Consider the following 27,484-nt stretch of genomic DNA (forward strand, 5'->3'; position numbering starts at 1 on the left):
TCAATGGCATACTATTCTGTCTTAAATAAAGAAAATTCAGAAATATGCAACAACCCAGGTGAATCTTAAAGACACGATGCTAAGTGAAATAAGCCATTCACAGTAAGACAAATACAGTATGAATCTACTTACATGTAGTATCTAAAATAGTCAAACTCATACAGGCAAAGAATGCAATGGTGGTTTTTTAAATTTTTATTTTATACGCACAACTTCAGGGAAAGTAAATGAAACTAGCAGTGGTACTAGGACCGAACAGGAAGGCAACAGAGGACAAAGCAAGGTAGAGAGGGGAAAGTAAACTCTGAGGACCTGCTCTGGACCATGTGCTTTGCATTTGCCATTGTATTTTTTCTTCATAACCCTGAGAGTGTTTCTATTTCCCCATAGAAATCACATCATAGGGGTGCCTGGGTGGCTCAGTTGGTTAATCACCCAACTCTTGATTTCAGCTCTCAAGGTCCTAAGATTGAGCCCCCGTGTGGGTTTTGCACTCAGCATGGAGTCAGCTGGGAATCTCTCTCTCCCTCTCCCACTGTCCCCCCACCTCACACCCCTGCTGTCTACCTATTTGTCTGTCTTTCTCTCAGATAAATAAATAAATCTTATGGGGGAAAAAAAAAAGAACCATATCATACGTGTGCCTTGCTCTCTGAGCCAGTCCATGATACTGTACCAGAATCATTTGTCTTGGGGGACATGCCCTTTTTCTTACGTCATATTGGGGATATGGTTATGACAAAAAATGCTACTTCATCACGCAAGGGGAGAAGAGGAGGAGGCTCCTTAAGTATTGGCTGCCAGTCTAATCTTGCTTTTCACAGATATGGCATTGTAGACTGGGGATAAAGGAGACCTTCCAAATTACCCAAGACACTATTACCAACCTTGCTAGGAATTGTAACGGCTGCAAACATTTTCTTGCAGATGTTGTAGTGACAGGTGCCTGAATGTCACAAGGACCTACCTTTCAACACTGAATCTGATGTCCCTTCCAGGGAAACAGAAATAGTCCAAGGCTCTGAGGGGGGGCCCAAGGACTCTATTCTCCGATTCTGGAAATAGAAAAAACAGGATGGGAGGAGTTGGATTGAGAAGAGAATTTTTGTGAAGGTATCTAAAACAGAAAAGAAGTCAGACTCTTTTATGAAACAAAACTCAGTAGAGAGAGGCAAAGGAAGGAAAGAGATGAATATTTTCTCTCTTGTGTTAAAATATATCAAAATTAGCTCATCGAGGAAAGAGAAAGGAGATTATTGCAGGAGAAGTTGAGGCAGGTTAATGAAGAGGAGAAAGGAAAGCTAACTTTACAGAAGAGGAGAGTGGCATTACATGTTGAAGATTAACAAGGAAGCCATGCTTGAGAAAAAGAAGCAGGACTGAGCCGATTGCCAGATTACCTCAGAAGGGCCAGGTTTCTAAGTGTGGACCTCAATCTTACAGGCTTCCTCCATGCACAAACATGTCAGGGGTGCATTTTTATGACAAAGAATAGAAAGCTGATTTAACTGCCATATTTCCCTTCCTTCTCCCCATGACTTGAGTAAATACAGAAAAGGTAAAGTAGAATCAGAGGGCATGGCCACTAAAATCAGAATTAAGCACAGACGCCTTCATTGAGGATTGACTTAACCACATATAAGAGAAATCATTTACAATAACATTTAACTGTAATGCAGATGTGATAGCAGACATTCTTTCATTAGCATACGAAATGACTTCTTTGGAAAGGCTAGATTTCCAGAAGATACAAGAAACCCGCTTCAAGGATTTGCTGAGGAAAAGCATTAGACTTTTATTTTTACTCTTTATCACTCATGAAAGTGGAAGGAAGTCAGCTGTGAGGTGGATGGCAGATGACAAAGTCTGTAGAGGTTCCCAGTGCAGCTGTTAGTACTTGGGGGCTACTCGGTATATGCGGGACATGTACCCGACAGGACATGCTCCCAGCTCTCAATAGACACTGTTCCCCACGAACCAGTTACCTGCTTATCCAGAAAAACGAGCCGTGGTTGGACTGTAAGCTCTTTTCCCACTTCTCCATCTGAAGGCTGGACCAGGACCGAGAGAGCATACGGCCGAATATATATCAAGTTCTCAGTTTTAGAACTGCTTGTATTTCTGGCATGTGTTGACAAAAAAGAGAATACATCCATAAGGTTACAGTTGTCATGGCAGGAACAATTTCTAAAGTGCATTATTACCCAGTGAAAATATTTGCATTTGCTATTGTTTCTAGAAACTTCGTAATGTGGTATATAGAAAATATGACCTGACAACTCAAGAATAATTAAATGTTTATCTTTTATGTTTGCTTAGCATTGGTAAAGGATGGACTGGGTATGCAGGAGGGGTAGGAAGAAGCACAAATTATGAACTTAGATTTTTATCACCATTCATTAATATCCACCCCAAAAATGCCGTATCAGACTAAAATATTTAGAAGGTGCCGATATGTTCACTAGTCTGCTCGTAAACCAATTCTCCCCAAAAAGGCTCTGATTTTTGATGTTTTCCAATTTTTATGGGATAAAGGCTTCGAGGATGCCTGATTCTGTGGTCCAAGAGGATGTCACCGAAAAGAACTGGAAGAGATGCCTAAGAGCAAGTCGGGCAACAACACTCATTTACATAGAATAGCTCACATAACCCTCACAACAACCCTTCTGTGTTTACATTCTCCACATTGTGCTTGCACTGAATAGGCTACATAATTATGGAATTGATTGATTAATCTATTTTAATTGAATGAAGCCCTTAGGGCGAATAATAACTTAAAATTCATATATGCTGAGCGCTTACTGTGTACCAGGTACTATTCTAAGCTTTCCACATGTAAACCCATTGAATCTTTAAAATGACACTGTGATTTAATGTACTTCTTAAACTTGAACTTAAACTTGAAGAAACTGAGACCCCCAAAGGGCTTAAGTTACTTGCCAAAGGTGTGACTAATGGTTAAGTGTATGATCAAGGTCTAGAGCAGTTAACCAGGGGCACCTGGGTGGCTCAGTGGGTTAAAGCCTCTGCCTTCGGCTCAGGTCATGGTCCCAGGGTCCTGGAATGGAGCCCCGTGTTGAGCCCCGATTCGGGCTCTCTGCTCGTCAGAGAGCCTGCTTCCTCCCCTCTCTTTGCCTGCTTCTCTGCCTACTTGTGATCTCTGTCTGTGAAATGAATAAGTAAAATCGTAAAAAAAATTTTAAAAAAGAGAGCAGTTAACCAATAAGTTATATTGTTTCTCACCTCTTTCAAGCACATTAATTGCTGATGTGACTTAGCAATAAAATACAATAAATACAAAATAAAATAAATGGTTCATGATACCTCAAAACATCTTTTCCCCCCAAGTTTTGGTATATTTGATGAGCAACCTAGCTTTATTAAAGAACACATGGGTTATATATCTACTGTCTTATTAAGTCTATTGTGTGTTATACATCACAGTCAGGCAATAGATTTTTAGCAATTACACGGAAATATACAGACATCACATATCTCATGTATTACCCTATTATAGAGCACCCATTGTTGACTTACTCTCAAAACAGCTTAGGTCAGTTCTAACAAGGTTTTGAGTTTTTTTTTAAAAAAAAAAAAAAGGTAGCCTACCCTGTCCCAATTAAATACTCGTACTACTTTATCCCCCCAACTGGTTGTTTTTTCCTCTCTCATCTAAGGAGAAAAGGATAAAATATTTATTTAGTATGGAAGGTGTATATCAGGCAAAGATGACAATTATTCCTAAAAAGAGGAAAGAGTAGCAGAGCAAATGCTATAGATATAGATCACGAACTATGGAGTTTCTGTAGGGAGCACTTTCTCTCTCGCTCCTTGGAGAATCCTGGGAAATGGAGACAGGGTGGGAAGATGTGGTCCTAAGAATCCCCTTTGGTCGTCTATGGGCTACGGCAGGACCTCTGCGCTAGAATCACTCACTGGGAATTCAGCAGACAGCAGCCTAATCATCATTTATTAGTTTGCTTAGCCTGAGTGAGAAAAGCCTTTCTTTTATCTCCTTTCTTTCTTTCTTTTTTTTTTTTTCTTCTTAAGGGGAACAATTTAAATCAGATTTTTTAAAGCCATGCTGTTAATTCTATTCTTCCATGGCCCCAGTTATTGGAAAATTCTAACATTGCTACCGGATCCTATTTCCCCCCTAACTCATTTCTTAAATGCTTTCTGATGTGGGGTGGGGTGCAGGCTAGCAATGGGCTTAGGGAAGCCAAAAACTCCAGCGGAGATCCTGACATAAGCACATCGATGTCTAGAGACGAAGACATGGGAGCCAACTGCCTGAAAAGGTGCTGAAAGGCCTGTCCCTGACATACTTTAAAGTTTATTGTGAGCAAACATCTCTTATTAAATGTAAACAGCATCTCACTGGAGGTCAGAGACTTGCTGCTACAGCATATCCCAAGGTAATACCACTTTAAGCTCCACATAAACTCTTAAGCAGTTTCTATCCTAAAACCTGACCGTAGGTGGTACAGTTTTTTACGATATGTTATAATAGTGCAATAAATCTGTTAGCTTAAAATCGAATCTCCGTGGCCTTTTAGAGAAATCATCATTAAATGCAGGGTCCTGTTAATGATGCCATCGAAGTGAAATTGTTTAATCTGCTAAGGGGGTGAAAGGTCACCAAATGAATTTTTTATAATACATCAACTTGACACGCAATAGGGAAAACTGTAATAGATAAAAGCAAAGGAAAAGGGCACTGTCTTCTTCTGATAGGTCAATAGCAGCCAAGAGAGTCACTCATCCACTTTCCTTTCACGATGGAGCTCCTTTTGCATTTAATATGGACACCCAATTAATACCTCAGCACCACAGACAACCTCATTTTAGGTGACTTATAGCAATTTCTCCCCCTTCCCTGAAATGAAAGTGATCACAATACATCATAGCATTGTGCGAATTAACGTTAATTGATTCAAGTTACCAAGCAATGATGGGCCACTTATATAATCTAGGCGTTATTGGGTGCTAGAAGGGATGGAGGGAAGATTAGATTCCAGTGTCCGTTGCTGTGACGACGGGAGTCACCTGACGCCTTGTTAGACAGTTGTAAGGTTCTATTGCTGGCCCCAGTGGGGTCGTCAGTAAACTGGAGTGATGTCCAAACATCATTATACGCTGCTCCGATATTAAAGCAAAGGGATTAGCAACTTATTGCAAGCAACCTGGATTTGTCATTGTGCTGTCGTTATCCAATTTCCAACTGCTAATGTGACTGTAGCCTGCGGGCAGAAGGACCTCCAGCCAAACTTGAAAGAATGGGGGAGGAAAGTTCCCTCCAACCCTCCCAGTTTTAACCACTATTTAACGGCTTCCAATACCCAGTCGGGTATGTGAAAGAATTGTTTTTCCCCTTTAATGCTTAAGTATAAGCTAAAAAACAACAACAACAAAAACAACAACAATAACAACAACAAACAACAAGAGAATGCAGACATTTTTCCAGTTCGGAGATCACCACTGTTCATGCCAGTTCTTGCTTTTCAATCTGCCAGATCCTGAACCGCTTACTCTGCAGAGGACAGGATTATTTCTATTTGCATGGCAAACCTAGCAAACAAAGAAATAAAGCCTACTGAAAGCTGGCTCTGGGCAAGACCCAGTGGGGTGGGCTGAAGGTAGGGGCATTAGAGATCCTTCCTTGTTCCTTCTTCAATCTTCGCCTCCTCAAAGGGACTCACTCAGGTTCCTGTGAGAGTGCCCCATGTTTTGATTAAATGGGGTCCTGCATTTTCAATCAGTCCTGTTTTAACCAGGCTAGATAGGGCAGAAGCTTAATGAGCCACGAGGGGGCTTGAATTCCAAAGAAGTTTGCAAGATTTCATACCCTAGAAGAAGAAAGTAAGTTCTCCAGTCAATTCAGTTTAACAAACACATTATCCCTTCTACTATGGACAAATGTTCTAGGTACTGTGAATGTGCAGAGATAAACAAAACACGATGACCTCTGTCCCTCGGGAACACAGTCCCCTCTTCTCACACATCCCTCCACCCCATATAGTTGGTAAGACAAGAATGACTTTCCTGGCTATCTCTCAGAGTATACGCATGCCATTTTACTTATATTTCCCAGTCCTTATGCTCCCTATTAAACTTAGACAGATGCCTTTAGCTGCTGTCAACTCCTAGGGAGAGAAGAGGGGAGAAATGTCTTGTGATCAGATGATTTCCTTCTGGCATGATAAGGAAGTGTTTCCAAACCCAACACCCTGCAAGAACCCAGTGCATTTTAGTGTAGTAACATGATAACAAATCAGTACCACCATGTACTTCCTCTGCTCTTAGGTCTTTACCTGCCTCTGGAAAGCCACTATCTATCTTGGCCTGCCCAACTTGAAGTTCTGGTATACTCCTCATTTGGTATGCTTCCTGCTCTGCTTTAATACTTATTATTAAACTCTGTGGTTCTTTGAAATTCTTCATTTTGAATTGAGGCTTGAGCCACCCTAGGTGTAGGCTGTAGTAAATAGGCAGAGAAATGGGCAGAGAATAAGCCTGGCATCTCTTCCAACAAGGTCAACTCAATGGTTAAAACCTAAATATTTTAGATGAAAACTCATTTAAAATAATATTTTATAATAAATTTATCATGACTGTCTTATCTGGGATAATGGAAACTCTGAATACATTCTTTAGGATCAGAGACAAACTCTTCAAAATGTCCTGTTTGCATTAGGGTGCTGTAGCAGTCACATGGTGGCCGGGAAATGCAGAGCCAAGATTTATTTGATGGAAGAGATCTAATACACAATATTGTCTACACAGGAGTATCAGAACAGCAGAGAAGCCAAACAGGTTACATTTTCACTGTTTGCAACAAATATTTAATGATCATTTATTGTGCATGACAGTGGGCTTGGGCCACTCTTGGGAATATAATGTAAGTTGAAGTATTGACCTAATAATTATTATAAAGATAAAAATATACTAAAGTGAATATAACTGAAGTTAATTTTATGAAAAACTAGACTAATGGTGAAGCAGGTTCATATTGAATTAATTACTTTGCAATTATATATAGGATTAGATTTAATATAATATATTCTTGTTAAATATTTGTCCAAATGTTTTTATCTATTCATTAATTTTTAGATCTCTAGATTTTCAACAGAGCCATATAATTTTTTGGACATGATAGCTGTTCAATGACTGTTTGAGAAATCCGAGATGTTGAAATGTGAGTTTGTATGAGTCCTTATTATATTTATCTACAACTTCACCATCCGTACAGAGACCTTAACTACTTGGTTTTGAGGCAGCAGGGTTCAATTTTGGAACTAGAACTACATGTGAATGTGAATGGGGACTGGCTAGATGTAAATATGTCAGCTGCAGCAATGGATTAGATTAGCATCTTGTTCATAAGGAAATAAGAACCTGCAGAAATAAAACCTGCAGAAGTAGAATCAAGGACTTAGTGCTCTGGAGCCATGATCCCTAAGGGTATCACTGCAGAAACAGGACTGTGAAATAAATGATAATTTTAATGATGACCATGAATCATCAATAAAAATGAGAATGGTTTACATTATTTCCTGTTTAATAAGTCTGGATAATAAGTTGTGGCTCTTTTTCTTGTTTGTTTTCAGTTTAAGGGACGAACGCTTTTAAAATGTAGTGATAAAAGCAACAGTTTTTAACTAAATGGGAAAGTTTGACTAAGCAGAGCATCTCATTTTCCCACAAAGCCAGATATATGAAATACCATTATGACAATTTTGCCATTCACCTAACAACAAAGCAACAAATTTGTATTATACCGAAAAGAAGAAGTAGCACAGAAACATTCTTCAATGGCAGGTCAGTGGTTTTGCCATGAAGGTGAAAAGAGACAAGCGGGTAATACAGAAATCTCTTCCAGAAAGAACATTCTGCCAGTCTTGGGAAGAATGTCCTCACATGTTGGTAGGAGATTCTGTTCTTGTATACTCCAGACAGCTGTGTCCTAGAGAGCAGGTGCCTACGGGTATGGAGAGCAGGTGCCTAGGGATATGCAGATGTTAAAGGAGACTGTCAGTTGGCTGTTTGTTGTTAGTCTCACAATGGTCTCAGCTAGCTCTCCTCTCTCTACTAAGGTGATGGGCTCAAGAACACACAGACCCTCCTACAGTGTCTTGCTCACCCTCACTAGATCTGTTTTCAGGAGCCAAGGATCCTGGCAATGTCATTAACAGAGAACCTTATTTGAGACAGCATATTAGATTTTTATTGCTGTGTAACAAATGACCACAAATTTAGTGGATTAAAATAATACAATTTATTATTTTGTTAATAAATAATAAATCATTATAAATAAAAATGAATAATAAATATTAATAATAATAAATTATTATTTATTAAAATAATACAATTTATTTAATATTTATTATTATTATTATTTCCAGACCAGCTTGGCTAGGTGTACTGCTAGAAGCTCTCAGGGAGAATCCACTGCTAAACTCATTCAGATTGTGGGTGGAATTTATTTCTTTGTGGCTATAGAATGAAGGTCCATGTTTCCTCATTGGCCATCAGCCAAGGTCTATTCTCTATTTATTCTACCTGCTTTTTTTTTTTTTCTTCCCCATGTAGTCTCTTCCATCTTAAAAACAGTGACATGTCAAGCCTCTCACACCTTGAATCTCTCTGTGTTCCTCTTCTGCCAAAGCAGGAGGAAGCTCTCATCTTTTAAGGGCTCACATTATTATTTGGGCCAAACTTGATATTCTTGGAGAGTCTGTCTTTGGGTCAACCGTGCCACAGAACATACTGTATTTAATGAAGTGCTATGTGACCATATTCACAGATTCCTAGGACTAGGGCAGCCCATCTTTGGGAGGCCCTTTAAAAATTGTGCCAACCGTAAAGAGCTTTGGTGTTTCAACATTTAAACATCCATAAAAGACTCAGATACATTTAATTTATTAGAAGGTATTTTTAAAATTTTGTTTATAGTGAAGCAGGGAAAAGGGAGAGAGAAGAGGAGAAAGGAAGGAAAAAAATTTAAGAGAGCAAAAATCAAGTTCCTACTGAAACAAAGGTAAGCAATACAAAATATGTCCTGCCAGGATTCCAGATAAAAGACAGAATATAGAAATAAGACTCCTGTGCAGAATGTCCGGTTTAAAAAGGGCAGATTGAAATTATGTTTATCTCTGTGTCCCCTACTCCACTGAAATTACTTAAAAGAATACAAATAAATAAAAATGGTGTAAACCAACAAAGACGTTAAGAAGGCAGGAGAAGAGAGAAGTATTGACAACAGAGGTCAATGAAGTTTTGGAAGATGGAAAACAGGTTCATGGAATTGACTTAGCCTAGCAGAATTTAAATCCACATGTCTCTCGAAGAGGATAAAGATCAGGAGAGGCCAATTCACTTTGCATTATTTAATTAAAAAGTAGAGAGAACTCCGTTTCTACCCGGACCCCCTTTAAAGAAGTTAATAACTTTTGGAAAGCTGGTAGTATGCCCCTTAAAAAGTAAATGCCCGATATGGCCTCAGTTTGTTGAAACACCTGCAAACCCATTATATTAACATGAGTGAACCTCTCAGGAACATCCTTGGTAGTTTTCACTGAAAAGGCCTGCATCCTGGGGCTGATTCTGCTGTGTCAAGGTCAGCTCATTAGCTTGTCAATGGCTCTGCACTGGGTTCAATGGAAGCCCCAACTGACGCTGATCAAAGTTGAAAGAAACAGGGCTGGCCCCAGGCCTGCACAGGGCTCCAGGGCTGTTTAGCATATTGTGCAATTCTTTGGACCATGGGAAGCCTTGCTAATTTTCATTCTATCCCTTAGGACAAGGCATTTCTCATTCTGCAGAGATTTATTCAGATGTACTTAAGAAGCAGCTTTCCTTATCTTCAGAAGATTTACTTTTTGTCTTATGTTTGAAATCTCTCTTAAAATATGAGAGGGACAGAGAGAGATGGGGGAATAGAACACATTCCAACAGAAAAATCGATGCTATAATATACATGTTCGGCAGCTTTACATTAAATCAGAGATATCTGAGTCGAAAGTGAAAACATGATGGCAATGATGGATGGTGGGCCATAAAGGTGACCTCCTCTCTGAAGCTGTGTCGCCTCTTCATAATGGAGTGCTACCCCCACAGATATGTGTGTGTACGTTAACTGGTGTCGGACCCACTCTTTTTGCTAGGTTTCCTCTGCTATACCTCTATTGCTTCTACTCTTTGACTCTTCTCTCCTTCTACATAAAGGCTACATATTCATGGAGTCTCTTTTTATATGCAACACAAAAATCAGTTATTTGGGAATGATGACCTATTAGAAAAAGCTCAGTAAAATCTAAATAATATTTAGTAATGGATTGGCCCCTTTTCTCTCTAGTCAGCCATGCATATAATATATTTATAAGAACTCAGTGGGATCTAAATGATATTGGGGTAAAGAATAAAGATATATAAATACAAGCTAAGGTGCATTGGTATATTTTTTTCTGGTTCTTGATTCTTATATTATGATGCAATATTGCCTAATGACATCAATAACATGGTGACAGTTTGGTGGTTGATAAAAATGTCCAAGATTTTTAAAAAATTTTATTTTATATTTATTTAATGGAGAGAGAGAGTCAGCAAGAGAGGGACTACAAGCAGGGGGAGTGGGAGAGGGAGAAGCAGGCCTCCTGCTGAGCAAGAAGCCCCAAGAGGGGCTCAATTCCAAGACCCTGGGATCATGACCTGAGCAGAAGGCAGACTCTTAATAACTGAGCCACTCAGGCACCCAAAAAAAAAAAAAAAAATCCAAGATTCAACAGGTTCTGAGCAATCATGTAACAAAGAGTGCTTTTTAATTCTAAGATAACAATTCCTAAAGCCCTTCAAATCAATAAGAATTTAGGGAAAACAAAACTGCTTGAGTTTTCTTTTCATATCTCTCATATTCTATACATATCAATGTACTGTTGGGAAAAGGAATACCTAACTACGTTGTAATTCAGGTAAAAACAGATACAAAACACTGGCTAAGCTTTCATTAGGATATATTGCTCTGTGTTTAAAAAGGAAATCAATGTACTAGTTAAATATGCCTAATGATGTGAAGGTGTGTCTTTCTGTTTTTACTCTCATTTTATAGCAAATCCCATATCCATAGAAGATGGTAACCAGAAGTAACTAATATCCATTAAATATCAATTATTTATTTATTAGTACTACCACAAATAAGATGAAAAGACAACTATCACATGATCTCCCTGATATGAGGAAGTGGTGATGCAACATGGGGGCTTAAGTGGGTAGGAGAAGAATAAATGAAAGAAGATGGGATTGGGAGGGAGACAAACCATAAGTGACTCTTAATCTTACAAAACAAACTGAGGGTTGCTGGGGGAGGGGGTTTGGGAGAAGGGGGTGGGATTATGGACATTGGGGAGGGTATGTGCTTTGGTGAGTGCTGTGAAGTGTGTAAACCTGGTGATTCACAGACCTGTACCCCTGGGGATAAAAATATATGTTTATAAAAAATAAAAAATTTAAAAAAAAGAATAATCTAAAAAATATAAATATTCTAAAAATTTCGTTGAATAATATATCTCAGAATCTAAATAATTTTACCTATTTCAGGGACCCAGTATCAACTGAAAATGCACATGGGTTGGAGTTTATTTTCCAGTAGCAATGACAACTTTATAAAGAACAGTTATGCTGCCCACCTTCAGTACTTTATAACCAGCAGTGTTCATCTGTGAGATGGTTGGTTTTATATATGTTCCTTAAGTATTATAACAAGTTCATCTTGTCTCTTAGACTAGGCTATCATTTTTGGTTCTTTGGTATCTGATAAAAATTGGATCTTGGGACTTATAGTCTGCACATTATGAGAGACAACCTTAGATGAACGTGGGCTGGACAATTTATCCTTTAGCTAACACAATCTATAAAATTGAAAGTAATTTACACTTGCCTTCCCTTATTGTATACTCCTCATGCTTCTCCATGTACTAGGCTCAGAAAAACATTCAGGTAAATTTAATTCTGAAATGTCTATTGAACAAAAATCTGGTGAAGGACTCCAAAACATAAGCATTCACAGTCAGAATAACATAGCACAAAGGAGGTTACAGACACAGGTCTCTGCCATAAACATAGCTGACAACAGGGGTATTCCTGCAGCATACAATTTGACAAAGGCATCCTCTCAAGGGCTTTATAATCCTAGGCTAAATAAAACCTAATGAGAGTAATTGTGTTACCCTAGTAAATGACTAGTTATCCCTCCAAAATTTTCCTAAACATAAGTCCACTCCCAAGTTCCCGTAGGATGAATTATTATCATCCTCCTCAGTACTCACCTTTCCACATGTAGCTCATTGGAATTGTGATGCATTGTGTTTCTGTTCCTTAAGGCAAAGATCATATCTGTTTCACCTTAGCAAAGCCTATTACTTAAATTTATTACATGAATAAAAGAATGGACAAATGAACTAAAAACAAACTGCTTTGGAAAAATTTGTTCCTACATGCTTTTCACCTTAAGGTACCAAAATATAACATCTTCAAACATCCAAGATATAGAATAGTCATGAAGAATATAGATTTAATTTAAAAAACTTCATTAATTTAAGTCTCTAAGTGACTCTCTAAGTTTTTATTCTTATCTTAAGAAACAGACAGGTTATATGATTCAATGGAAGTCAGTGACATATGCACTCAAGAAATCAGTCCTTGTTTAAAAGATATTATAATTAGTACTCACCCATAGCCAGTGACTCCCTTTGACTGAGTTACCAGTAAGGCCCCAACAGTCATATTCAGAACATTCTCTAGTACTCCAGTCTGCTGAGCAGTGATAATCTGGTGAGCCAAATTTTGTAATTTGTTACTTGATAAATATGAAATCAGTCCAGTGCTCTTTATTGTTGGCAGATCACCAATTTCAATGACTATCACTTTTGAGACAGTTTCCACAGTGGTTGGTGGGACACTATATGAACTCATTTCCATCATGAGAGGTTTACGTTGACCAACTCTGTAATGACTGGCACAACTCACAGTTGGGCAATTGCGCTTTCTCTTTGCTTTATTGTCAGCAATGGCCTTTAAGGTTGCTTCATTGCCAGACATCTCATAAATAAACCTAATTTGGTCTTGGTGAACTTGCAAGAAGTCCGTTAGTCTTTCAAGGATAATGATTTCCCAGCCCTTTTCTAGTACTGAAAATGTCACAGTGAGGGCCAAATGAATGGAGACTCCTGAGCGTATCTCAATGGGCTCTGGTCCTTGTAGGACAACATACAAGAGGTTATCCAAGATGCTAAAGTAGTTAGAACCAAGAGACTCATCCAGCAATGAGGAAGTTGACTGAACCAGAATGGGTGGAATGAAACTTTCCCCTATGAAAACACGGGGGCTCTGGAATTCATGGTAGAATATAGCCAAGAGAAGCTTAGAGGCACTTTTGTTTCCCAGTAGAAAAAAACGCAACACTTGGGGAGGCTGTTCCACAAAGCAAACCTTGGTGATTTCTCTGGTGGGTAAAATGGAATAGAAAGTAGATACAGATCCTGAAGCAGAACATGGAGTATTGAAATTTACACCACTAAATGTGTCAACAAAATCACGAGTAATGGATACAACTGGATATAACTTCCTCATGGCCCAGGTGGCATCAACATTGTCAAGAATTAAGATCACTTGGTCAGTCTGTTTGCAAATGTAGCCTTGTATCAGGGCTCTGTATGTGCACTTCTGTTCTTCTCTAAATGTACCTATAAAATAAAAGAAAGTAAGTGATATATGAACCACAACTTCTCAAAGATGATTTGCAATCCATCATTCTTAGTATCACCTGTAACCTTATGAAACATTTATTAGACTTTTAAGTGTGCTTAGATACTGAGTATGCAAAGAAGTCTGGGTAAAATACGGAAGGATACATATATTAAATAACAGGATACATATATTAAATAACAGTTATTAATAACAAAAATACATAATATGCATTATATAAATGTAAAAATGGACATAATAGCTAAGTGAAAAAAATATTTGAATAAGTCATATAATTAAGGAAAAGGAATAATCACTAAGGCCTTCATAATGGAAAAAGGATGGGGAGAGGAGGTAATAATATTTAAGTCAATGTAAAGGGAGGTAGATTGAAGGGGCTGGAATGGAAAATTTATGGAGGTGTATTAAAATTGAAGAGGTTTATTGTGAAAGGTTGTGAAAGAGTTTGGATGTCAGACTATATAATTTTCTTGTTCTCTCTTTTCTTTAAACACAAAGAACTAGAAAAAAGTATAAGAAAAAGAAGAAAGTAGTAATTTGGGGAGTATTGTCATTAAATAGAGCACAAGTTGAGGATTATTCAGGATAATCAAGAATTTAGAGAAAAAGCATTATCCATTATTTTTACCATTCTTAGTCCTCCTGTCTATGAAACACAAGCCATTCTTGTTCTAAATCCATAGGGATATTTTAACTTCCAACAAACAGAATCCCATTGATTTAAAATTGATATTCACAAAGTTATCTTGTATTATTTTCAAGATATTTTAATTTGCCTTTAACTTCAAGTTCATCAAATTAGCCTCAGGACTAGAACCAAAAAATAAAATTACTATATTTGGACATGATATAGCCTCCTCCTATATCCTTCCTTCCATATGATATGTTTAGAAATCTGTGCCAATGCTGTCTATGACATCAATAAATTTAACTACCAAAATGTTGCTTTGGGAGCAGGCCACATGGTTTACTTGTGCCTCAACAATAATAATAATAATAATAGTCAAAATTATGAGGGAAATTATAAAATATTTCAAGCTGAATAATAATAAAATTCTAGCATGTCAGAATTTGTTAGATGCGATGAAAACAGTGCTATGAAGGAAAGTTATAATGTTAACTGCTTATATTACAAAAGAAGAGTTGTCTGAAAGTAATAATGTTCTGCCTTACAAATTCAGAAATTAAGCAAAACAAATCCAGAAGAAATAGAAGAAATGAAATAATAAATAAAATATCAGAAATCTATGAAATAGAAAAGAAGTAAAGAAACAAAAAGAGAATGAGTGAACAAAGCTAAAATTTGATGCTTGGAAAATATCAATAAATTGTTTAACCCCTTCACTAGACAGATCAAGATAAAAAGAGAGCACAAATCACCAGTTTCAGGGGTGAAAAAGGTTATTACTATAGATCCTACAGACAAAAATTGACTACTACAAACCACCTCATGCTAACAAATTCAACAACTAAGCTGAAATAGACAAGTAGAAAACAAACACAGGATAAAACGGAAAATTCAGATTGTTCTAACTCAAAGAGATAGAATCACCAAATTGAATACTAAGTTATTAATTTAAGTAGAGATTTAGGGACACCTGGGTGGCTGAGTTGGTTGGACGGCTGCCTTTAGCTCAGGTCATCATCCCGGATTCCCGGGATCGAGTCCCGCATCAGGCTCTCAGCTCCATGGGGAGTCTGCTTCTCCCTCTGACCTCTCTTTCTCATGCTCTCTCTCACTGTCTCTCTCTCTCTCAAATAAATAAATAAAATCTTTTTAAAAAAAATAAAAATAACAAAAAATTTTAAAAATAAAGATTTAATTATCAAAATAAAAGAAGAGTTATTTTTACATAACATGTTTTCTCCGTATGGTCATATAATACAGAAACACTAATGTTAAAACAACAGTTGTTTCCAAAAGCATGGAACCAGTATGAAGGGAATTAATTCCATGATCTTAACACACATGTACTCTGAGATTCTGATACAACAGTCTTTACTACAAATATGTCCTTTTGAAATGAAATAGTTAGGTGGGCTTCTCTCATAAAAAACCCTGACACTTACCACTTCCCTTTTTCTAAACTTTACCTTTCACTCTCCTTCTTTTTTACACATTTTTTAACACATTTTTTTTCCAGCCATGTTGATGTCATGCTGATTAATTGTTCACATTTCATCCAGGTCTATAGATTTCTAATTTTGTTTCTCCTGCTTCTGAATCAGAAGATACAATGTCTTTTAAAGTGATCCCTGAAGACTGCTAAATTTTTGGAGCTGTCCCTAAATAAAATAAGCAATCTTACTTGATATGATTCTCAACCACTCTGCTACTAAAGAAATGTGTTTTGATAAATTATGTAGAATTTATAGGTTTTGGTGCCCTTAAAGGGTTATTTTTTCAAGGCCAGGAATCATATCTCCTATTTAAACTACCACAGGGATTAAGAGCCTACCACAAACATAGTAGATGCTTCTTAATATGTATTAATTGCTTGATGTATCATGTTCTTTGCAAGAATCTTATTTTTACATATTTTTGAAAGATGTTATTTATTTAATTGACAAAGAGAGAGAGATAGAGTGAGCACACAAGCAGGGAGATCTGCAGAGGAGAGGGAGAAGCAAACTTCCTGACATGGGGCTCGATCCAAGGACCCTGGAACCATGACTGATTGAGCTGAAGGCAGACCCTTAACTGACTGAGCCACTCAGGGACCCTTAAAATAATTTTTATTTATTCTTCCCAGGTATTTAGTTATAAGATTATTATTCTATAGCTTGAATACATTTTAAACCAACTTCTGACAACAACAACAGAACAGACTACAAAAAGTTATTATGAGATCTGTTCCTTGAATTGACTCTAATATATGATAAAGTCCAATACTTTGAGAAATTCATCTATTTCAAATGAAACCACAAGATTGAAATTATAACTGATTATATTAATAAGAATTTTCTTATATTCCTAAATCACATAATTGATTTGTCTATAAAAGGGTTCTGTTTTGACAAAACATTTTTTTCTTAACTAAGTCATTAAATAAATACACATGTATAAAGGTGAGTTTCTATTTATTTCTATTCCTAATGGCAGGTGTCTTCCAAAGCTAAAATAACAAAAGTAGGTGATGTATAATGTGATTCAAATATTCTTTTAAACTAATATGACATAGGAGCTATACCAGTAGAATGCATACCTTTGAAGTAGTGTAGTATAGAGTTCTTTTCATTCATTCATTTATTCTTACATGTGACTCCCAGAAACTAGTCCACCAAGAAAGCTGGACCCCCAAGCCACTCTACCTGCAGGATCCAAAGCTCCTTATTTCACAGTGACATTGAATGGAGCAGAATATGACTAACAAACCATGTTGGAGGCAAGATTTTTTTTTTTTTTTAATTTACTTATTTGATGGAGAGCCAGAGAGAGAGAGCAAGTACACAAGCAGGGGGAGCAGCAGGCAGAAGGAAAAGCAGACTCCCTGATTCAGGACCCAATTCCAGGACCCTAAGATCAGGACCTGATCTGAGCTGACCTGAGCTGACCTGACCTGGGCTGCTAAACCCACTGAGCCACCCAGGCACTCCTGGAGGCCGGATCTTGAGAGGAAGAATAGAATGAGGGAGGAAAGAAGTGTTTGTATAAGAAAGGGTCGGAGAAAGGGTGAATAAGTTCAAGAAAGCACAACCTGTGTGGAATGCCTGTGTTGCAAACCATAAGTATACCCTGGAGGGTCCAGGACTCATGTACATGACAAGAAGAAACAAGGTGATAGTGATGGAGTAGAAGTCATTGTCAAATCTTCATAACTGGTCAGAATTTTGTATGAGTTAGATTATGAATCCTAAAAACCAGGCAAGAAGTTCAATAAACATTTACTGAATGCCTTGTGCATGCTTAACCTGCTAGCAGAAAGGAGATTTTGTTACTATGTCACTTTTCACCGTTAGGAGTGAGTTGCCTTTTTGTTATTCTTAAGCACTGTGATGTGATAAAGATAAAATGCCAGACACATACAGCTATTTAAACATGCAGAAATTATTTACTTATTTAAACTAAATAACCTTTCTTATTCAGGGTAGCTAGTGCAATGTCCATTACACACATTGTTTCTATTCCTAATGTATTACTTTTTTGTGTGTTTTGAAGCTGTGTGTGTGAACATTTTACTATAAAAGGAACATATGCTTCCAATCTAGGAGCATGGAACATTTTTCCATTTCTTTGTGTCTTCCTCAATTTCTTTCATGAGTACTTTATAGTTTTCTGAGTATAGATTCTGTGTCTCTTTGGTTAGGTTTATTCCTAGGTATCTTATGGTTTTGGGTGCAATTGTAAATGGGATTGACTCCTTAATTTCCCTTTCTTCTGTCTTGCTGTTGGTGTAGAGAAATGCAACTGATTTCTGTGCATTGATTTTATATCCTGACACTTTACTGAATTCCTGTATAAGTTCTAGCAGTTTTGGAGTGGAATCTTTTGGGTTTTCCACATATAGTATCATATAAATATTGTGAAAATGTCTATGCTACCTAAAGCAATCTACACATTTAATGCAATTCCTATCAAAGTACCATCCATCTTTTTCAAAGAAATGGACAAATAATTCTAAAATTTATATGGAACCAGAAAAGACCTCGAATAGCCAAAGGGATATTGAGAAAGAAAGCCAACATTGATGGCATCACAATTCCGGACTTCAAGCTCTATTACAAAGCTGTCATCATCAAGACAGCATGGTACTGGCACAAAAACAGACACATAGATCAATGGAACAGAATAGAGAGCCCAAAAATAGACCCTCAACTCTATGGTCAACTAATCTTCGACAAAGCAGGAAAGAATGTCCAATGGAAAAAAGACAGCCTCTTCAATAAATGGTGCTGGGAAAATTGGACAGCCACATGCAGAAAAATGAAATTGGACCATTTTCTTACACCACACACAAAAATAGACTCAAAATGGATGAAGGACCTCAATGTGCAAAAGGAATCCATCAAAATCCTTGAGGAGAACACAGGCAGCAACCTCTTCGACCTCAGTCACAGCAACATCTTCCTAGGAACATTGCCAAAGGCAAGGGAAGCAAGGGCAAAAATGAACTATTGGGATTTCATCAAGATCAAAAGCTTTTGCACAGCAAAGGAAACAGTTAACAAAATCAAAAGACAACTGACAGAATGGGAGAAGATATTTGCAAATGACATATCAGATAAAGGACTAGTGTCCAGAATCTATAAAGAATTTAGCAAACTCAACACCCAAAGAACAAATAATCCAATCAAGAAATGGGCAGAGGACACGAACAGACATTTCTACAAAGAAGACATCCAGATGGCCAACAGACACATGAAAAAGTGCTCCATATCACTCGGCATCAGGGAAATACAAATCAAAACCACAATGAGATATCACCTCACACCAGTCAGAATGGCTAAAATAAACAAGTCAGGAAATGACAGATGCTGGCAAGGATGCAGAGAAAGGGGAACCCTCCTACACTGTTGGTGGGAATGCAAGCTGGTGCAACCTCTCTGGAAAACAGCATGGAGGTTCCTCAAAATGTTGGAAATAGAACTGCCCTATGACCCAGCAATTGCACTATTGGGTATTTACCCTAAAGATACAAACGTAGTGATCCGAAGGGGCACGTGCACCCGAATGTTTATAGCAGCAATGTCCACAATAGCCAAACTATGGAAAGAACCTAGATGTCCATCAACAGATGAATGGATCAAGAAGATGTGGTATATATACACAATGGAATACTATGCAGCCATCAAAAGAAATGAAATCTTGCCATTTGCAACAACATGGATGGAACTAGAGCGTATCATGCTTAGCAAAATAAGTCAAGCAGAGAAAGACAACTATCATATGATCTCCCTGATATGAGGAAGTGGTGATGCAACATGGGGGCTTAAGGGGGTAGGAGAAGAATAAATGAAACAAGATGGGATTGGGAGGGAGACAAACCATAAGTGACTCTTAATCTCACAAAACAAACTGAGGGTTGCTGGGGGGAGGGGGTTTGGGAGAAGGGGGTGGGATTATGGACATTGGGGAGGGTATGTGCTTTGGTGAGTGCTGTGAAGTGTGTAAACCTGGTGATTCACAGACCTGTACCCCTGGGGATAAAAATATATGTTTATAAAAAATAAAAAATTATATTAAAAAAAAAAAGGAACATATGCTGGGCACCTGGGTGGCTCAAATGGTTAAGCCTCTGTTTTCCGCTTAGGTCACAATCTCCAGGTCCTGGAATCAAGCCCTGCATAGGGCTCCTGGCTGGCTCAACAGGGAGTCTGCTTCTCTTTCTCCCTCTCCCTCTGCCTTTCCCCCTGCATGTGCGCTCTCTCTGTCTCTCTCTCTTAAATGAATAAATAAAGTCTTAAAATAAAAAAGGAACACATGTTTTCTGATGTCTGAGACATTTGTTTGAAGACTTACCACTCTGACCTTCATGAAGTCAATAATTAGTATCTCCTAAGTTAAATAAAAAAAATAGTTTCATAAAACATTGGTTATTATAAAATATTATCCCCATGCCTTCCTTCCCAAATCCCCATAAAATGGAAGACATACCCATTTGATCCAATGTAAGTATAAAGAATATTTAAATTACTTCTTTGTTTCAGGTCTTTTTGACAAAATATAAAACAAACAAAACACTTTTTTCTCCAAAATCATATACACTACTTTCTTGCTATCTTAGGAATAACACCATAAAAAACCTGTAATAAATAACATATTAATAATATCTTCAGACTGTCCAGCTTATGTGCGTTTTTCTGGCCCACATGTCTCAGAAGTCAGTGCTGAGGTGTCTTTGACAGTAGTGTGAAAATGATGATTAGGATGTGATTGTTCCCACCTCTTTGTAAAGGAAATAAAACTGCATACAAGTAACCCACTGGGAAAAGAAATTATTTACATGGTGTACACGTTATTATAGTTAACTAGAAAATTCTTCTTTACAAAGGAAGTTAAAACACACAAAAACCAAGACCAAAATAATTCCACTAAAACACACAAAACCAAGACCAAAATAATTCCACTACAGCAATATACAGTCATCTCTGATAGAACAGGTTTACGTCTAGCAGGAATTTCTACTTTAGAATTTTGACAATAAGAATTCTATATAAAGGAAGTGCCCTACGTGAGCTGAAAAGTAGATTCTTTTAAAATAATTAATACCTAATTTTATTGAAGTACTTTGGTCTGGCACTCAAGATGAGATCATGAAAAGCAGCTAGAGCATAACTATGATAATTCAGAACCTTATAACGTGTAATAGGAAACCAAAGTCAGATCGTTGCATTTAGACAATAGCTAAAATTCTGCAGGTAAGAGAGAATCCATAAAAAGGGAGAGACTGGCATTGCGGGAAATGGGTGAAGGACAGAGTAAACTCCTTGAGGGGCTAAGGGAGAATGGAGTCCAGAGCTTTCAAAAATGGGTGGACTATTATGGTTCAAAAATTCCATGTCTCCTGGAGTAGGAAGGACAGAAAGTGTGCAGGTAGGTCAAGGTGAGAGGCAGGCTGAAGGCAGTCATCTGCTGGGACATGTGAGGCAAAACAAGGTCATCAACTGGAAGTCAGGCGTGAGGATATATGCTGGCGGCTGGAATGTAGGGAGAGATGATGGGTGGAATGTTTGCAGATGGATGAAATGGTGGGAAACTGTCATTGTGCAAGGGGAGTGAACCCAGTCTCTCAGATTTTAGTGCTTATACAACCTTGGGGAACCATTCTGTAAAAGTAAATACAAAACTGTGAATTCAAAATGAGTAACTATTAGTTAAAATGAGAAAAAAGTCACAACACAGTTAAAAATGTAAACTTTATAAATACCATAAACATGATAAAATCTAGGGAAAATTAATACTGTGAATTAGGTACCCAACATACCACCGTATGCTTTTTTAAAAAATTTCTTCTTGTATGCTTTTGTGTTGCTTTTTTATATGACAACAATGTTGTAATATTTTCTACAGGGGGGATGGAAAGGTGATTCAGTCTTGCCTTTAACCTGGATGACTGACATTTATTTTCTACCACTGGTAGTTTAGAAAAGTTCCTTTTAGCTTCACAACTTGTGATTGGTAACATATAAATGTTCAGGACTGTCAAATGTGGGAAGTTTCTTACAAAGTCTTCCTCATGTATGAGTTGTAATATTTGAATAACTTTTATAGAGTAACTTCTGTGGCAAAGTCAACCAAAAACCTACTTCTCCTCTACTTCTCATTACCTTTGCATGCCTTAAGATACATTCACAACATGTGAGACCTAGCGTCTGGCTCCTGTGAGTCACAGCATGGGTGAGATGACATAAATGGCTAGTAGGAATTTTCATTAGCAGTGATCTTGTACCACAAAAACCACACCCTCTTAAACTCATATCAAATGCATGTCCAGCTCAACTCCCCCTTAGCCAGATCTTAAAAATGCTGTGTCCATTGCCACCCATCCCCACAGTACTTATGATGAAGGAGAATATAGAGCAAGAAGAGGGTTGTTATCTTAAATTTTGGTTAAAGTGTCTCCAATTTGCAAATTTTAAAAAAACATAGGGCTATGCAAACACACTGCTGGCATTTCTTCTGGAATCTTGGAAGTGGCCTGTGTAATCAAGAACCTCAACTCCATCACCTTCACAGTAAGTCAGCCTGGGTTGCAGAGAGAGGATGAATAGATGTCCTGGCTATAGTAAGATGTCATGGGAAGACAGAAGACAAAATGGCTGGGTTCACTGAACCTTAGGTTTTTGTCTATGACTGGGACAAAGGGGCAGAGTCACAGCTACTAAAGATATTTTCAAAGAACCAATTGTAACAAAGCATAGCGTATCTCAGCTGCATAAGGAGGGAAATAATGCAAGGAGATATATATATCTATAGATATATTTCATATCTATAGATATATATATAGATAGATATCTAGATATATATATATACATATCTATATGGGACCCTTGACTAAGTGAGCTGGAAAGACATAAACCTTGGTCTTTGAGTAGGATACTTGAGTTTGTGATTTTGAAAGTTGGTGGTGATGTGATTCACATGCTCTATGTCATATCTGTTAAGGAAAGCACCACCTTTTTAAGGAAAAGTTACTTGGAAAAAATGATGGCAGAGTTAGAACGGAGAAGGAAACTGTGAAATAGTTTCAGTGTCTTTCAGGGGATGAAAAGTAGTGCTTACTATGTCAACATAAAACACATCAAGTAGAGAGAGCAGGTCATGAGTCTAATGTCACCAGCCTCAGAGAAGCAGGAGCTTTTCCTTAATAGATATCACATAGAGCATGTGAATAACATCGAAATGGAGAAGAACTGAAGATGAAGAAGAAGGTTTGAAGGTGTGACAATAGATAGGCTTGAGGTAAAAGTGTTCCAGAACACTCTATGAAAATAGACAGTAGTTTCCTGATTCTAATTTAAGAGTTCCACACAGAATCAGGAGCAAGATTTGGGGAAAGAGTGTCAAAGCTTGAGTGAACCCATGAATAACCAGACAAGAGATGCATATTCAGGAGATGTAGATAGTGGACTTGCGGTGGTGATTTCAGGAAGCAGTGATGGTAAGCAAAATATGCTATACCCTTATACTCTCTAATATGGTATAGAAGTTGGACACTATCAGAGGCATCCTATGGATTTCACAGCTTATTGGGGGGGGGGGATGGCTGTGGTTACTGCTTACATTGGTCTTAGGTGGACAGATGGTGACCATTCATGGTTGCTGCAACTAATATAAAATAGTTGCTTAGGAGGGCTTCAGGTATAGAAATATCTGACAACAAATCCACAGACTAATGGAAGTGGTAACTGGAAGGGGGACAGGCTGGGATAAGGACTAGAAATCAGAGGAAGATGTCCTCAAGCCATCAGATTGGTGGTTCTTCCTTCCTTATTTCTTTCCTTCCTTCTTTTTTCCTCCCTTCCATCCTTCCCCCTTCCCTAACCTCCTTTACTTAAAACTTCTTCATGGCAAGTTTAATTATCCCTACTTCATAGGTAGAAAACTGACTCCCAATTTCAACTCACACAATTACTTAGTAATGAGGAAAGGGGAGAAGCAAAAAGCAACATAATCCAAATAACTTCACTTTGAGTTGTAGTCAGCTACGATGGGTAATATTGGCAGAGAAGTGCTATGGTCATCAGGGGTTCTCCCTACAAAGTCCAGCAAAAGCAACTCAGGGAGGGGTTTTGGGTTATTTGCAGTTATTTGTCAAATCATACATTTGGTAAGAGTCTGCTTGCTTTTTTATATCACTTGGCCTTCTTAACATTTTAGCATCCTCTCCCAGAAGTCTAAACACATAGCTACACGATTAATAAAGGCACCAATCTAAAGATTATCAGCAAGTAACATTGATTATTCCATTTTATAGCAAAACTTAGAGTCTTAGCGTTCATAAATAAGAAATATTATTTTTATTTCTCCAGCACTTAACAGTGACTAAGAGACAGTGTGGTTTATCATTATCTTTTCATCCACTCTCCTATGTCATCTCCAGAGTAATCAGTTCTAGCATTTTCATTTTGATGGGAGGCAAAAATAAAGCACATGTAGGCAATGCAAGAGGGTTCCAGAGCAGCTAAATAATGTGGTTCTTAGTTGTGCGAGAGGACACACACTACTTAAGAGAGGAGTGTGAACATGGCCAGCAGACGTCATCATTGACTGTCCTGGCCACAGCAGGCAGAAGCCCATGGTGACAGTCTAGCTTCCTTTCGAAACAGTGTTCCATCTTTTCTTCCTGTGGATTTCTTTCCCTCTTGCTTCTCTCAGTTGGGGAAGATTTAGCTTTGAGTAATGATTATCTTTCTCACTTGTTTCTGTCTTTTCTTTTTCCCACTTCTCCAAAAGGCCTTATCTGCCAGTCACGATTTTTGTGGTCTGCAATTCTGATCACTTTTAAATGAAACCCATGCTGGCTTTGGTAATCATAATGTCATTTACAATTTACCACTAAACACGTTTATTCAGTTAGTAGCACACTGGAGAAAGAGAACTCCATATGAACTCACCGTGAAAGGCCTAATCTGATTATTTCCTCATGAAAATCCAGGCAGGGGTGCTTGTAAGAGGGGCTGAGAAGAGAAGGGGAAAAAAGCAAGGTCTGGCCACAGCTGACTTTCATAATCAATGTGAAGAGATAAGTGACACAGCCTGTCAGGACCGGCCGCCCAGTCACCCCAGGGCATTCCTCTCAAACAGGCAAGAGTGGACAGGACTTAATAAATGCTGAGTGACCAGTAAGTATTGGCTTGGCATATGCTATTGCATTCAAGATGGACAAGCACAGTGATAAAGTCCAGAAGCTCTTCTCTAAGTGGGGGAAATTAGATTAAGCAGGTTGTATTTGTGTGTGCATGTGTGCACATGAACATTTGCTTTGTGTATACTTTAACATCTGAGAATATCCCAGACATACAATATGCTCCATCCACCTTTCCCTTGACCGGAAACTGCAGACCTAAAAGCTAAGACAGGAAGTGAGTTAGGTATGTCTGGTGAAGGAGGAGAAAAAGGAGAAGGTGTGTATGCGTGTGAGTGTGTATATGTATACTCAGGTTGCTTCCAGGGGTCTAACAAATATTAACTTTGTGTCAATATTTGTCCTTCCTGTCGTGAAATGAGGATTTTCCACCTCATTTCACATTTGAAAAGAAAATATGCCAAAGGGGTCATCTTTGCTAGGAAAAAAAAAAAATTAAAAGAAAAGGGAAAAAAAGAAACAACTTCTATCCTTTATTTAGAAAAATGGGTCAGGAGGAAGGAAAAAAAGGTATTTTTAAAATAAATGTTTTGACTCAAAAAAGGTATTTTTAAAATAAATGTTTTGACTCAAAGGCACACAGAATCCTTCCATCTTCCCCTTTCAACAAAAGGGAAAAATTTATATGTTTAAAATTGAATGAAATACATCAACATTAATGATTTTTTTCCTTGAGGTTAACATCACCATTTCCCTCAATAACTTTTTTAGCCATTTTGTGATAGATTTCCCAATTCATGGTACAGTAAAGCATAGGAGATTTTGACAAAAACAAAATATATAATCATTCTCTTATTTTCACAAAATGAAAGGAAATCATTTACAATTCTTTTCTGTCAAACAACATTTACACCTCATTATTTCTAATTTAACAAATATAAATGGTCACAGATCAAATAAAATGTAGACAGGTTGAATTTACCCCCCATTTATAGATGTTGTTGTAGACCCTCAGGCTATGAAGAGTGAGACTCCAAAATCTCAAAGCTGTGTTCCTAAATACACAAAGAGAGTAACTGAAATCTTGGAAAGAAATATTAAAGAAAACTTCTTGGCCATACTAGAAATAATAGACAAAAACTGTCCACTTTCTTAGACTGAGGAATTCTAGCTAAGAGGTCTTTTTTGTAAACTTCAAAAATAATGGTTGTGTGTTATATCTGTAAGGTGACTTGAGAAGGATGTTCTTAGGTGGCATAGGTTCAGTGTGGATGACAAAAAACACAGTTTTGCTAACTTGTCTAACTTGTCTAGAGGTCTGTAAATTCTGCTGAGAGATCACAATATGATAGTACTAGTCATTATAAAAGAGATAAGATAGATAGGCTTATACATACACTCACATACACAGATGGCATTATAAGATAATGTAATTTGGGAAATTGAAAAGTTCATTAAATTGAAAAATTAATGTATTCAAAGTTCAGCCCTGGGAGCTTCAAAATTAAGGTATTTCCAGCTTCACTTTCATAATTCATTGAACAGTGGTGTTTAGGAGCATAGTCTCTTCTGGCATGATTCTTACTGAAAAAGACAGCACTCTTACAGCTGGTGATTGGCAGGGTGCAGTGGCTTCCAATGCATGGGAGTCATGAGGGGGTGGAAAAGAGAAGTCCCAAGTGTGGAGATAGCAGTATAGAACCCAAGATACCATACAAGAGCAGAAAGCGGCAAGATGAGAAATACAAGCTTCTGAAAGTATGGACTTCAGGGGCTCTAGATTATAGGATTTGCTACAATTTCTTGAGAAATCTCACCAAAGTTCTTGAACCTGGGTCTATTTTGGACAGGAATACATTTCCAAACCAATCTGAGAAAAATGGAACATTATATAAAACCAACCATCACATGAAGCAAGAAGGCCTTCTGTGGAAGGTCTTTCTGTCTTGACTAAGTTCTCTTGATGAGTATTTCCAAATATTTGTTTCCTTTTTAGAGAAGTGTTACCTTTGAGGGGAAAAAATGATTGGGAGAGGAAAGTGATAAAATAACAATGAAGTTGAGGGAAGAGCATCAGATACGTATCATATAGACCCTTCTTCTGAATCAAACTATTTTTGTTTTGTTCAAATAAAAAACACATATTTTTATGGATAAAGTCTATTCAAACAAATGCCAGAAGACTATGTTTGTATTTTTTTACTGTGTTGAAATATCATCTATATTTTGCTTAGTAGAAGTAGCTTAGAAAATGTTTTTATGTTTCTGTTATTTTGTTGATTATGGTTTTCCCTGTGAACACCAATGGGTATGGTCTCAATTATGACTTTTATTCTCTGACTACTACATTGAAAACAGCCAAAGCAAATGCAAGTTCAGGAAGTACAGCTTGGCGGGTAAGAGATCAGGTTTTCTAGCCAGAGAGATTTGCATTGCACTTTCTACCTGCAAAACCATGGGCAAATTACTTATCC

General features: G+C 37.6%; 1 protein-coding gene across 3 annotated transcripts in view; it reads right to left on the reverse strand.

Moving 5' to 3' along the window:
• The window catches only part of PKHD1 (PKHD1 ciliary IPT domain containing fibrocystin/polyductin), a 471,024-nt gene that overhangs the window by 42,768 nt on the left and 400,772 nt on the right, over positions 1 to 27,484 (reverse strand). For 2 of the 3 annotated variants that reach the window (XM_045071248.1, XM_045071247.1), the window contains exons 62-64: positions 12,728 to 13,739; positions 1,986 to 2,121; positions 968 to 1,055 (exon numbers count right to left, since the gene is read on the reverse strand). In XM_045071248.1, the coding sequence (XP_044927183.1) occupies positions 968 to 1,055; positions 1,986 to 2,121; positions 12,728 to 13,739 (1,236 nt within the window). Of the gene's footprint in view, positions 1 to 967; positions 1,056 to 1,985; positions 2,122 to 12,727; positions 13,740 to 27,484 lie in introns of those variants that run through there. The other variant, XR_006604139.1, reaches the window with a different exon arrangement.

This window comes from Mustela putorius, unplaced genomic scaffold (genome assembly GCF_011764305.1).
Source record: "Mustela putorius furo isolate JIRA1106 unplaced genomic scaffold, ASM1176430v1.1 tig00003983_pilon_pilon_pilon, whole genome shotgun sequence".
Classification (NCBI taxonomy): Eukaryota; Metazoa; Chordata; class Mammalia; order Carnivora; family Mustelidae; genus Mustela; species Mustela putorius.